The sequence below is a fragment of the Lycorma delicatula genome, chromosome 8 (genome assembly GCF_047948215.1).
Source record: "Lycorma delicatula isolate Av1 chromosome 8, ASM4794821v1, whole genome shotgun sequence".
Taxonomy (NCBI): Eukaryota; Metazoa; Arthropoda; class Insecta; order Hemiptera; family Fulgoridae; genus Lycorma; species Lycorma delicatula.
In genome coordinates this window covers 21,293,716-21,309,120 of record NC_134462.1, presented here as the reverse complement: position 1 = coordinate 21,309,120, position 15,405 = coordinate 21,293,716, and the positions used below count along the sequence as shown (strand labels likewise).

The following is a 15,405-nucleotide window of genomic DNA, read 5'->3' as shown; positions in this document are numbered from 1 at the left end:
TATGGGTCAACTGTAACTTAGATTAACAGGTTTTAAATAAAAGAAAAAAAGATGTATAAAAAATATGTAGATTTATTAACGAATGGCTTAACAAAATTAATAAATTCAACAATATAATAATTATCTAATAATAATAAATGTATCTGGCGCCATAATAAAATTACTATATAATATACTTTTTATACACTTACATAAATAACAAACTTATAAATAAATTATTACATAATAAATATTATCATTTATTATATTATAATATAAATGGACTGATAATATCACAAAATATAATAATAATTAAATAATAATAATAAATTGGAACCTCATTTTTTAAACTTATGGTACGGCAACACAAATTAATTTATTTTTACATTTAATTATGCTTATATAATTTATTTTTCTATTTTAAAAAAATAGGAAAGTTATTTTTTAAATTATTTATTTAATTTCTATTTAAATTATACTTCATTCGTTTATAAAAAGTATCAACTTTTGCATAATTATTATTTTAGTTTTTATTGTTAACTGAGGGAGATCTCATTAACAAAGGGTAAGCAGTATTAAGTTTCTCTTATGTGTCTCCTGTTTTTAAATGGCGTATGGGATAAGCTTGCCTCAGTAATTTCTAAATGACTTTTAAAGAGAGTGTAAAATATAACTCTCGACTCTAGACACAATTTGTTAAGTAAGAGTAGGATAAGTCCAACTTATGGAGGAGAGTAGGTTAAGTCCAATCCACTTGCATCAAATCAATCCAACTATTTGCATCAAATTGTGGTGAAAAAGTTCAGAGAAAATTAGGACATCTTGTGAATATAATATTTAAACTCAAGAACCTTGGATTGGTTCTCATTAAAATTTTATATGAAGATAGTACTACAGTCATTAAATCCTAGAGTTTCATAAATGTATATGATGTTTCCAAATATAATTGTAACAAACCAATTGGTTATAAATAAAACATTTCAAATACAAGGATTATAAAAACGATTTGTGCTGAGCCTGCTCTTGTTCAATCAGATCATGAAATATTTAACACCAGATGTACATTGATTGATGTTGACTGTTAATATTTTATATGTATGCAGATAAGCAATAAACGTAGGTAGAGTTTGCTAGAATATCTGGAAATAGTTAATTAAATTTTTTATCGATCTGTAAAAGATTAATAATAAAGTGGTATGAATTCTTGACTCACTCACAGTTTACACTGTTTCAAGAAGCTGGACAGTTTTAATTACTTGGAGGTCTTCATTTAAAGGACGGCATAATTAATGAAAAAATTAAAATTGGCTGAATGAAGCAAATATAGAAGCTATGAGAAGAATGTACAAATTAAGGAATGTATACACAAGGTGGTGGTGAGACAGACCTATTAAGATTTGTAATTTGTGATAAAAACCTTTTAAAAAGGTTGCTGAAGTAGTGTTACCATGTAGGCACAGTGCTGATACGACAGATAAATGGACATTTTTTGGAGTCCAACTTTTTTTATATGGGGGGAATAGTACTGAGATAATTTACTTGATATGGACATGTGATGATATTTTCTTCAGAAAATGTAACTGGGAAATTCTAAGAAATATATAATAAAGAGATGACGTAGTCGATCCCAATATTCATCTCATACTATATATATAAATGAAAGAATTTTAAACAGTCCAGTTTGATGTTTCAACACAGGACTGGAAAATCGGGACCTAGGACCTTGGACTTTGGACTAAGTGAGTTGATCCCTATTGAAATGGAATAACAAAAAGGGTAAAATGGAAAATATTTTTTAAATTTATTACATTATTTGAAGTTTATATATCATATTTTTTATTATTATTCTTATTGTAAAAAATATTATATATTTTTTGTAATAAATAAAATAAATTGATTTAAAAACTTCATGAAATACATATCAGATCAAATTGTGAGATATAACATTTAATATTTATATCGTTAGCATAATAATATTAGTCATATTTCTATGATTTATATCCAAGAATTCAAGAATTATTTATAAAAATGAATACATAATAATATCAAATTACAACCTCCTCAATTCATTTTTTTTCTCTTAATTATAATAAATTGTAGATGACATTCTTTTTAGCGTTCTCAGTCAAAAGAGCACTCAAGCAAATATGCTCATTTTGTTGAACGTGAATCAAGAATCAACTTTCAACATGACGTATCCGAGTTTGATGCACCATTTATTTGCTGCCAAACCTTTTCTTCAATTTTCTGAAAAACAGTGACAAAAAAGAGTGTGTAAATAATAAATTTGACAAAATATATTATATATTTAAATTACCTTACTGCTGTTTGAAAACAAATAAATTTTATTTCTTCTGTGACAGTAATTAATTTTTTTTTTCATTATTTTATTTGTAACAGTAATGTATATTTATATCTGTAGATAGTTTAAATTAAGCATTTATTTTTCTTACTTTTTATGGACATGAAAGATTGTGTAATATTACTTTAATTAATCATAAAATTACAAAGAGAGAAGTTATAAAATATTTTGTAATCAAGGTTATTCACTTCATATTAAATTAAGTGTAAACAAGGTAAGTCAGAAGATATTATCTTTTATTAAGATTAAATCTAACAATGAATGGGGTGACTTGTTTTAAGTCTGTAGTTATAGAGACAGTAGAATTGTGGAGCAGAGAAACAAACAGTGTAGCACATTGTAACATAATGTTTTAAATCATTGTATTTCCTTACGACTTAAGAACTTCTAACAACCCTGGACCTTGAGTAGTTAAAAAAGGTCATAAAGTTGGAGCCAAGTTTAATTTTTAGTAAGCGATGAATCATCTAAGTGTTAACTGATGATTAAATGAATTATATTAAACATTAGTCATTAAAGTTTTTCATTAAATGAGAGATCAATCTGGCTGTTATAAAATAAGTTAGTTGTTTAAGATTTTATTACTGTTGTGAATTAAAATGCTCTTTCCCTTTCTTTATAATAGTTTTCTAATTTTGGAGGCACTAGTTATATCATGATGCATACTTGACTACTTCAAAGAAAGTTATCTTTTATCTTAAATAACATTCAACAGACAGTTTTGAGCAGTATTCCACATTTCCAAGATTATTTGTATTAAATGCATAATTTAATTATTGACAAAATTTTCAATTGATTGATTTGAATGAGTTAACCTGTTCTTAATATATTCCAGAACAACTTTGAGTGATTTTTATAATTTTTTTGGATCGTTTAGATTTGCAGTTGGCAAAACCATTTTGTTGTTTTAATTTTAATGCATTATTATATATATATATATATATATATATATATGATAAAGAACCATAAAGAACCAGTATCAACATAGGTGTAATCTACAGATTAATTTTTTTTAAACTAAATTTTGTAGTACGTTAAACAGATTTTCCTTACTTTGAGGACAGTTTTTAAGTAATATTGTAATATTTTAAAGTAGATGAATTTTTGTGACTAATAATTGTTTTTCTATAAATCTGTTGCTTTTAATTGCCAAGTACGTTTGTTATATAATATTTATCACGCATAGCAAATCACTCTGTTATACTATATACAATGAAAGACAAAACTGGCTTAAGTATAAGTTGCTCACCTATGCAAATTCATAAAAATTTGATTAAAAATCATATGCAAATGTACTAAAAATTAAGCACAAGTCTTTATTTTTTGTAAAGTTTTACATCAAAATTTTAAAAATAAGTTAAGAAAATTATAAATTAAAAAATAGAATAAGCTTCAAAGTAAGTCATACATTTAATATAATTTTATATATCCACCTAAAATTATTAGTAGAAATATCTAAATATAAAGATCATTCAATGATTGGAGACAAATAGCAAACCAGGAAATAATTCAAAACCTACGTGTCAGCTGGTTAAGTGATGCTAGCAGTATTTTGGGACTGTAAAGGACCAATTTATTGTGATTTTTTGGAAGAATAATATGCTCTTACATCAACAGTGAGTACTATTATGAAATATTACAAAATAAAATGAAATTTGGAATAAGGAGAAAATGTCTTTGTTTTCTCTCAAAAGGGTTCATTTTTCTGTGTGAGAAACCCTTCCCCATACTGCTCAACAGGTGTGGGAACTATTAAAACGTTGGGTTGGTTGGTGTTACCACATCCACCTTACATTCCCAATCTTTGACAATCAGATTGTCTTTTGTTTGGACCTGTTAAAGAGTTTTTACATGGTACCAAGTTCAACAACGTGTGGGTTAAGAATTCCTGAGACAGTTCTTTACTACTACTGGAATAAAAAAGCTCACAGAAAGATATGGGACAAGAGGCTAAACATTGCTGGGGATTATGTTGAAACTAGCATTAGTTTGAATTGTCATTGAATATATAATTTTTCAGTAGTAATTTTTTTTTCAGTCCTATTGAATGACCCTTGTATATTTACAAAAGTATACAATCTATTAAAAGAAAAATAATCATAAAAATGGAAAGAAATTTATCCCACTCATTGATTTTTAATCACTAATTACTTGCAAAATAATGCATAGTATTTTATTAATTAAAAATTTAGTAGAAGCTAATTAATTTTTGCTTTTATTTTATTGTGATGTTAATATGATTAGACCTTTAAATAAGTAACCTTAATCAATTTTTACGCATTAAAAAAAAGTGAAACTATATTTGTGCATATGTATAAAATACAGAAAATTTTATTGTTATTAAGAAATAGGAAAAGTTCAATATTTAGGTAGTGAAATAATGAAGGTTGATGTATGGCAGATATTGAAAATAAATATAGATATAGGAATTAAAAAGAAGTTCTTGAGATATTTGTATGGAGTGTAGTGCTTTGTGGTTGTGAAACATTGATAATAGTAAAGGCATAAAGGAAAAGAATAATGGCTAGAAATGTGGTGCTACAATGCTGAAAATTGTCATAATGATAACATAAGAAATGAAAACAAAGTAGACAGATTTTTGTAGAAGAGACCAACTAGGCTGGAGGATCATGTAAAATATTCAGCTTAGTTAATTGGTTAATGAGGAACATACAGAAGGTAAAAACTATAAAAGGAATCAAAAGTTTGGAGTATATAAAACATAAGTAAGGATGAAGGCTGTAGTAAATATGTTGAGATTAAAAAATTAGCAAGAACAGAGAGTAACATTAAATAAGTGATACTGTTATTTAGTCTGAAACTAATATCAAGTTAGTATTGTAACAGGACTGGTATAACAGACCTGAGAAACGGATTCCTACTAATTAAGAATAAAGTAGTAGAAAATATAATAATAGAAGGAATACAGAAAGGGGCTAAAAGAAACCCTTTTATTAAAGATAACAGGTCCGTTTAACAATCGTCTTTTGTAATACTTCCCACTGACACACCTAAACAGATGTTATTCCGTGAGAAGAGTTACAGGACCAAGGTTTGGAATTTCATGGGAAATGTGAGTGGTTGATAATGCTCATGCTTTGAGTTGGGTCCATCTAGCAGGTAAAGAGGATAGCAGTATAAATACTCCAGGAAGACCAGTTAAAAATCAGTTCTGTGAATCAGTCTAAGCGAGATTTTATGATGTGAGTCTGCGAAGAGAATTCTGCAAGATTTCAGTCAGCAAAGTATTCTGCAGGGAGGTCAATGAAGGAGTGAATTTCTAGTGAACTAAGTTTGGCAAGATTAAGGTCATGTCATAAATTATTCTAGTATGTGAAAATAAGAAATGGTTCGGTGAGTTACTGTTAGACTATAAGTGAAATAGATAATGTACTAAATTTCATTCATAAAATGTTAAGGTATTTGTAGTGAAAGAGCTTTATACTTGTCTTACCTATTGTACTATTTTTGTCAGTACAAGGCTAGTGGTTAAAAGTGTTAAGACTAGCAGTCGTGCTATTTTTTTTTTGTTAATGAGAATGAACTCTGCTTTTCATTATTTATCTCTACCTGTGATTAAATCCTTGACAATTACTTTAAATTCATTTTTGTATGTAATCACTGTTTATTATTATTATTCTGATTATTATTGTGGTTGTGATTACTATTTTTATTATTGTCATTATTATTATTGATTTGTCTTGTTTTACTTATTTGTTAGATTAATAAATTTTAATTATATAAACATTTTCAATTGTCAGTCACTCAATATCCTGATTGAGCTGTAAACATGCGACAGTAATGATACTGTCGCGTGTTCACGGCAGTATCGCAAATAGAATTGTACCTTCTTCTATGAAGAAGGTACAATTCTATTCGCCATAAAATTTTTAGGAAGGTTATGGGTTTTCCTTAGAAATCCTGTAATGCACATGAATAATCCTGTGTGTTTAGAAAACCAAATTGTTACTGTTTATATTTGGTAAATGAATCAGCTGTTATATTAGTACACTAAACTGCTACTACTATTGGGTTAAACTTTGAGGGTACTGTTTGTAAACTTAAACTGATAAATGCTTGGGGTATTTAAGTTGACATGCATTTGTTATTGGGCTTTTGGTGAAGTCCAACTTAAAGAAGTAAAGATAATGTCTTCAGTTTTCATTAAAAGAATATTAATTATACTTTTCATTATATTACTGATTAATTGTTAACAGTTTTGTTTAATGGTCTCTTAGTAGATTATATATTTTTATGTTCAGTGTAAGTATCAGTTTACATCACATTATTAGTATTTAATACGACTGAAATAAAGGAACAAAATAAGTATATCATAGTTTTGTTGAAATACAATCTTGGGTTTATTTACAGTTTTCAATAATCTGTTTGTCCTGTGCATAGTGATTGATGATAGAATGAAATGCCCCTGGAAGATATAAACTAAACTAGTCAAATTGTAACAACATTTTACAGTGGTAAAATGGGGTACAGTTTTAAACAAAGGTACTAGAATACATAGAAGCCTTCCACAACAAAATAGACAACATTTACAAGTCACATGACAGACACAAATGCATGAATATTTGATATTCTACACATAAATAAAAAAGAAACATATCTTAATACGCTTAAACATTATGAAGTATATATACAAAAACACAATGCAATGGTATACTAATGAAATCACACACAATTTTGGCATATTCGTAGTATATAACTACCAAATTAAAAAAATACTGCCATGAGAAATATCAGCTGTTGCCAGTATAAAAACAGTAGTACCCTTTGCTGGGGATGGTTTTCAAAGATGACTGAAACCATTTTGAAGTGAGTTTTTAGAAAATGGTTTTATTATACGATTTTGTCTGTTTTGTCATTACAAAAATTTTAATTTTGCCCAATGTCATAGATAGACATTGCTGTTTATGTTAAACATCATAATACTTCAGTTTACAAGAAAGGACCATATTGTTCCTTAAATTCAATTTTTAATAAATTACCTAACTGTACAAAAAGCTTTTTATTACGATTTTGTTTAAAATTAAATTAAAAGATTTTCTCATAGAAACTAATTCTCTTTATTGATTTAATAAATTATATTTATTAAATAAATAATTATATTTATTATGTTTTGATATAGTCGAGTACATTATGTAATAGAAAAACAAAGTTTAATAATATACTAAAGAACGCTCATTTAGTAATTTAAATTACTAAATGATATAAGCATAATTATAAAATCATATTACAGTGATATCTTATAGCAGTAAAAACAATTTAGCTAATAGAGTCAATTTTATTAGCTATAATATTTATATATAACTTGAATGAATAATACAGAATAAAAAAAAAACAAAAAAAATAGAAATAAAGAATCAAGAATGAAATTTATGTAAAAAAACTATTTAAAAATGTCACACAAAATATTAAAAATTTATAACCACAAGATGATAAAACTAATAAACTGTAAATTCTATAGAAGAGAATGAAAAATAAATATGAAATAAATCTTAAAGATTATGTGACTTAAATGAAAGCATTAAGATTTTTTTTTTGTTAAAAAAATAGCTATATAATGAAATAACATTTGTTAATTATTCTTTGCTTTTAAAAATTGTTCTACTTTAATTTAATAGTTGGGTAAAACTTTTCTAAAGAATACAGCAAAAAACAGATTTAAGATACCATTGAACAGGGACTTATGAATTGAAAGGTGTAAAAATGTATGATGATGTAAAGGGGCTTAAATAAGTACATAAACAGATACGGAAAATTACATTTATATCTTTTTTAATTGATATTGTACTTTAATATTTTACACCGTGTAGGAGCATTTCACTTTGTAGCACTGTTTGGTGATATACAGGAACCAATTTATTAAATGTGACTTAAGGTGTTTGAAATTTATACTTGCCTCACAATTTCAATTTTGGTGATTGTACTTCCTGAGAATTTTTTTCTGTCCACATTTAGGTAGACCAATCTTAACATGGTGTTGTTAGTTTGATCCCACAAACAAAGAAATGCGATTGGTATTGCAGAATTGATTTTTAGAATTTGGCTTTAATATTGACAAAAGTCCAAGTGCTATATTTAGGAGTAATGGTCCTGTAAAGACATATAACAGAAGTCTGTGAGATTTATATGGGAATGTTGAAGAGAAGATTGATGCCAAAGGCATACTTTTTTTCTGTTTAGCCTCCGAAACCACCAGAGGCTGAAGTTGAAGTGTAGTCTTGTACAGTCTCAGGTCGACCATTTCTGAGATGTGTGGTTAATTGAAACCCAACCATCAAAGAACACCAGTATCCACGATCTAGTATTCAAATCCTTATAAAAGAAACTGCCTTTACTAGGATTTGAACCTTGGAACTCTCGACTTTGAAATCAGCTGATTTGCAAAGACGTGTTCACCACTAGACCAACCCGGTGGATTAAAGGCATACACTGACCTGCTAAACGATAAATTGCCTGTGTGGCAAGAGAAAAGAGTGCTGCTGGTTTGGGTGAAATGTTCAGGAATTTGTGTTGAGCTCATTCCCTTTTATAATGGTTATGAATATTATTTCAAGATATAGACAGGGTGAGAGAACCAAATCATTTATTTTTCACAGGTGATATCCTAATGGGAAAGAATCAGCAGGATGTGTGACAAAAGTTGGATCTTTGTGTTGAACGGTTAGAAAGACAGAATTTGAATGAAAAAACCCATTATGATTAATGTTATATATAATTCTTCACTAATTCTGCGACTGATTATGAATTAAAGGAGAACTAACAAACATACAAGTCACTAATAAAAAAATAACACGTAACAGTTATATGATGTAATATTATAAAACAAAATTGTATTATCCTTTAGAAAACCAAATTACTAAATGGTATGTGCAATAAACAAAAATTCTGTGCTCAAAAACACTACTTTCACTACTTCTTTGAAATTAATAAGATTGCCAGTATTGGTTCTGCCAACTTTTATAATAAACAAACAAGTACGTCATTCCTAAATTAAAAAAAAATATCTTGGATTGTTAAGTGCTTTTTCACTTAACACATAAACAGCAACATATCTGATTTGAGTAAATGTAGAAATAATATAAATTATTCTCCTAATTTATAGTTTATTTATATATTTAATGATTGGTTGTAGTTCAAATCATACCTCCTCAGTGATATCATGATAGAATTAATAAGATTAACACTAATCTCATGTACAGAATCAAGTGTACCTCACCATAATTAAAATTCTTCTTTTTAAGTGATTTAAACAAGTATTTTAAATCATAATAAATTAATAGAAAAAAGTTGTAAGAATGATTAAATAGTAATAGTGTAATGATTTATTATAAAAGAACCAATTAGTTTTAACTAAAGAGTGTGTTAGTGTTACAACAAATTGGCTTTAGATTAGATGACCTGCTATGGAACAGGAGTCGCTCTAGAAAATGGCTTAAGTATTCCCAAAAAATAACAAATATCATCCTACATTAGGCTTTCTAAGTAAAGTGATGAGTGAAGTGGCTTTTTCCTTATGTAAGACTTATTGTTTTAGGAACTCTGATTATTGCCACTTGAACCTTTACATGTGTATTAAAAAAGATAGATTATATAAAGAAAAATCTAAAATACACATTTGTGTGGTAAATAACATAATACTTATTTTCTCCAATCAGTAGAGATATTACTTATCTAAATGTTCGAATCTATTTATTCCTGTTTAAAAAATATAACGCATCAATGTCTAGTTTTAGTTTTTATGGTTTGGTTGTAATTTATATACTTAAAAAATAAAATTGATTATTATTTTAAGCTGCAGAGGGTCAGTACAAATGTAAAGTCTTGCATAGAATTTAAATCTAAATAATGATTAATGTTGAGTTATCAGGTGGGTTTGTAAAACAAGAGCTGAACTGATTGATATATTTGAATAAGTACACTTTTAATGTCATGAATAAGATGTGCTCACTACGTAACTTTATTCAATCTATTCTGTATTAGGTAATTTCTTATTTTACAATGAAAATTTTTAAAGGTAAAGTTAGATAGATATTTATTAGATATGAATACTTTTACTCACTAGGAATCCTGGGTACAGTGATCTCAGTAGAAATTGATGTGAGTGGATAACCAAAATGTTATTTATTTTATGTCCTATTTTGGAGTAGTATAATCTTGGGGGAAAAAAATCAGCATTATTTTTTTAAGATAGCATATTTTAAAATAATTTTTTTAATACATAAAAAATTTAATTTGTATATTCTCCGAGAAAAGTTTTCTACCACTGTTGTTGGGTTATTATTGCATAATGATATATAGCCTGGTGTTAATCTGATAATCATATTTCATATGAAAGTTCAAGAAAATTTCAAGAGCTAAAAAGAAATAAAAGATTCTTGCATTATAAAGAACCTAAGATGATTACACTTCATAGCGATTTCTTTTATCTTACTGCATTCCTTTTTATTTTATAAAGATGCATGTTTATCACCTTTGTGTTGCGTGCAAGTGATTTTTTTATAGGGTAATGTTTTTGTAGATTTAGCAAAGCCGTAAATAAATATAAAATTAAAAATTATTAAATAGAATAAACTGTAATAAAAAATAATACAGACTTAAAAAAAGGGTAGATTTTATATAATTCATGCAATACCTTGTACGACTTTCATTACTTTATATTAATATGTGTAATTATTATAAATTTATTGTATTATATTATTATTATTAGTATATAATAATATATTATATTATTAGATATGAATAATTTTACTTTTAGTATAGAATAATAATATAATTATTATAAAAATATTAACTTATATATATATATATATATATATATATATATATAAGGTCCTTACATAAGGTCTTCTATAATCTAATACCTACTTTGATTAAGGCTAAAATAAGAAAAAGAAAAAAATGTCAAAAAACTTTTCTGCATTTATGGTCTGGAATCGATAATTTAAAAAAATTGAAGACATTTTGTGATAGCTCTATATATGAAGTATAAATATAAAAAAGCTTTTTAAAATATTTAAGCTGAAGGAAGCCAGAGCAAAAGAAGGAAAACGTAATTCAATCTCAAGAGTTGGGGGGGTTGATTTTTTGATTATTTTTATTTGAAAACCTTTTTGATTATTTTATGCTTTGTAAGTAATAAATTTTCTTTAATAAAGTTTTCTCTAAAATATCTCTGAAGAAAATTGAAATAGGTTTTTTCATGATAACATTAACTCCCTTAATGAATTTTGAATAAAAAGAATGAATGTATTCAATTCCCCATACAAGAAATATTTGAGCCAAATTTGAAGAAAATTGGTTTGAACAATTGGTTTGGCCTTACAATTGTAAGGCCAAAAACAATGTGTGTCACACATATGTGGTTGTTAGGTGGGTTTGTAAAACAAGAGCTGAAGTGATTTATTTGAATAAGTACACTTTTAATGTCATGAATAAGATGTGCTCACTATGTAACTTTTTTCAATCTATTCTGTAAAAGGTAATTTATTATTTTACTACGAGAATTTTTAGAGGTAAAGCTAGATATTTATTAGATATGAATAATTTTACTAACTAAGAATCCTGGGTACAATGATCTCTGTAGAAATAAATCAGTACATAGCAGTAGAAATAAAACATAGTTTTTTTAATATATATGTTTTTTGGTCTAGATGAACTAGTTAACCCAAATCATAAAGATTTGCAGAAAACCTGATATCCCATTTTTGACATGATCACCTTATTTTTCCCTTTAATATTGAGGCTAAATTCACTAGGAAAGTAAAAAAATGTTTTCAATACTTTTAATTTTGTTAGTGCTAACTTTTTATTAGGAATTAATAATTGATTAATGTTTCTTGTTAATTTGGTACTACATTTAAAAAAAAAATGTATATTTTAAAAATTTCTTTGAGCAGTTTTTTGATTTCAGTTTTATTTATTTTTTTTTAATGAAAAGCTAATGTTTGATTACTACTGGAAATTTCCCAAATTCCAGTCTGCTAGTCATGATTTACAATCTTCAGTGTTGTGGAAATGTGAGCAACCCACATAACATTGCATTATTATGTTTAACATTATAGCTATTTTAATAACACTATAATAGATTATTTTTTAAAAAGAAAAAGATTTTTTCATTTATAGCTCTTTTAAAAGAAGTTTGTGTAAAGGAGATATTATTATGTTCTGAAGCATTTTTTTATATACCACTACCACACACTCACAAATCACTCCTTAAAAATAAACTAAATATAAATAAAAAAAGCATAAATCAGTATTGCATTTAATTATACTACCATTAATTGTGTTAGTTCATAGCACCAAAAAAAAAGCTGATTAATATACCATCACCTCAGCAACCATGATGTTATAAAAAAAAATTGCCAGAAGTTATCTTACCCGCTGTTCAGATTTATTCCTGTTGTAACGTTGTATCAATTCGACTTCAGACAAATGTACTAGACTTTCTGATTTCAATATGGTGCTTTCAAGTTCAGGAGTTAATATCAATTTTCTATGCTTTCTTGATAAATATGATGATGATTGCCCTCTCGGTTTCAAAAGTGACCTCAGTTTAACGAACATAGAAGACGATGATGTTGAAGAATAATCACTTGGTTGTGTTTGACCAGATAACACTATTACATTATCATTATAATTACAATTATCACCATTTATAGCTAAACTATTGCTAATACTATTACTACAATAATTACCACTTATATCATTATTAACATTATTATCATTAATTTCTGATGACAGATAACTATCAAGATCTAATTTTTTTTTTCCATCATGTTGTTCAGATTCATCTATTTTATCTAAGACATTAAAAGTTCTTTTGTTTTTGTCTGATAATAATGGTTGATAACCATTATGGTTATCATATAAAGATTTTACAGGACTCAATATATCATCATCATTTTGATGGTATTGTAGTTGTTCTTGTTTAGTTTTTTTCTGTAACGGTTGTTGTGACATATTATAACAATTATCACAATAAGCATGATGTAAATAACAATATTGTTTCTTACCATCACTGCTGCTGCTGCTGTTACTGCCACTGTCGAGATCTGTGCTGCATTCTGTCATTTGTGAAATCAAACATCTAGGTTTTGTGTGTTGATCCTCATCATCACCAGGATGATAAGTTGTAGATATCACAGCTGGGTGATCGGAAGGCGTTTCTGCAGTATTCGGCGATTCCAAATCTTGGATTAATTGGAGTGCTGCTTCTAGTTCCTTACTGAAATCTGTATCACTTTGTGTTTGACTTGAACTCTGCAAATTATGTTGATGATGATGGTGTGAAGAGGCATCGTCTCTAGATGATGGTCTTCTACTGCTTTGTCTGGTTATATTTTCACTACGATTATCTGGAGATTTACTCGTCGGAAATTTAGCTACTATAGTTTTTTCTAATTCCATCATCAGCGATGCATATTGTACCTGATCGGACACTACTATACTGTGTGGGCGTGGTGATACACAAGGTGACATGCGTTCTGCGTTTATCACTAATGCTGTATTTAATCTTGATCTGTAAACTGATGGCTCTGTTAAACGCTCTAAACACTCATAAATCATTGGAGGATTAGAAGCAGGCGATGAACTATCAGAATTATGACCGACAGGTGATGGTGTTCTTGAAAAGCTTGTCATGAACTGTAATTGTCTGTCGTTATTGCATGTAGTGTCTTCTACTAACACCATTGGCTGTGATTTAGACTTTGATGTTGTCGAAATAGTATTAGAAATTTGTTCACAATCAGGTCTCTTAGTTTTTCGTTTCAAGATTACTGTTTTACTGCCATTGAATTGTTGTAATTTACTATAAGGCGAATCAGACTGAGAAGAACCGACAGTGTCTGTATCGAACACCCATGACTGTGCGTATTGATTATATACATTGTGTGAATTGCTAGTATTTCTGCTAGGGTCACCTTGACTGTTATTTGAGCCTGATTTAACCTGGAACATCATGACCAACTGTTAACATTATAACAACTTATTACATTACTTACATATTACAATATGGAATTTCATATGCTTAAATATTGTTCTCTGACAAGAGGTATACAGAGTTTGATAAACAGTTTTATCTTAAATCTTATTGCCCAAGACAAGTATTTTATTTTTATCGAGTAGCGTTGCTAGCACCGCCTCTGGCAAGTATGACAACTTGACAGAGAGGCAGAGATGCTACCTCTATAATCTTTAAAATACAGTGTTTTGTCACCTTCTGTACCTTCAAATTCATTTTATTAAATAATAAGAATGATTTTGGATATATAAATTGTGTTTAAGAATCCTGAATAAAAAAAGTAATCTTATATGTAAAACAGCTTTTCAATTAGCATTTTTTAAATTTTATTGGATCACATGAAAATCTAACTGTAACGACTTTAAAAATATTCGGACTTAAGAAGTGGTCCGATTGAGATCAGCTGATCCTGATTGATCAAGAATTTTAACATCAATTTCTAAGCTTCAATAAAACTGATGTAGTAGTTTGGAGATTTTTGAACGTCAAAATTTTATACATAGGCATATATAAAACAATCATAAGCATATATAAAACAATATATAAAACACATCCCATCAAGTATTTTTCATTATTTATTTAATATTTGTATTGAATACTGTTTATGCATAATGTTTTTTCAGAACAGAAACTTGTTTCTGAATTTATTTTCAAAATTTAATGATCATTCTTTTTTACAAAAAAAAAGTATTTATGAGCAAGTATAACTTTATGGTTTGCATTACTTTAGTATTAAATTTTTACATTTATTAGACATTTTTATTAATTCTAACATACAATTCCATTTTTAACTATGCAAAAAATGAAATTAAAACACATTCTTAAACTTTCATTTTATCATTTTCCTACTAGTGAAGTTTCTTTTATATTTCAATATAAGACATTTTTTTACATATAATTCCATGTCTAAACAAAGGTCTCAAAGGTCTGAATAGGTCTCATATTAAAATGGGATCCTTATAGAAAAAATATAGTCAACCAATTAACCAACATCGTTACTAAATTTTTCTTATAAATGCAATTT

At 27.4% G+C, this 15,405-nt stretch overlaps 1 protein-coding gene across 4 annotated transcripts in view; it reads right to left on the bottom strand.

The window, feature by feature from the left end:
- Nucleotides 1–54: 54 nt before the first annotated feature.
- The window catches only part of LOC142329334 (uncharacterized), a 76,899-nt gene continuing 61,548 nt past the window's right edge, over nt 55–15,405 (bottom strand). For 3 of the 4 annotated variants that reach the window (XM_075373820.1, XM_075373819.1, XM_075373821.1), the window contains 2 exons: nt 12,737–14,308; nt 55–2,226 (listed from right to left, as the gene is read on the bottom strand). In XM_075373820.1, coding sequence (XP_075229935.1) covers nt 2,164–2,226; nt 12,737–14,308 — 1,635 coding nt within the window. In that variant the 3' untranslated portion in view covers nt 55–2,163. The remainder of the gene's footprint in view (nt 2,227–12,736; nt 14,309–15,405) is intronic. The other variant, XM_075373823.1, reaches the window with a different exon arrangement.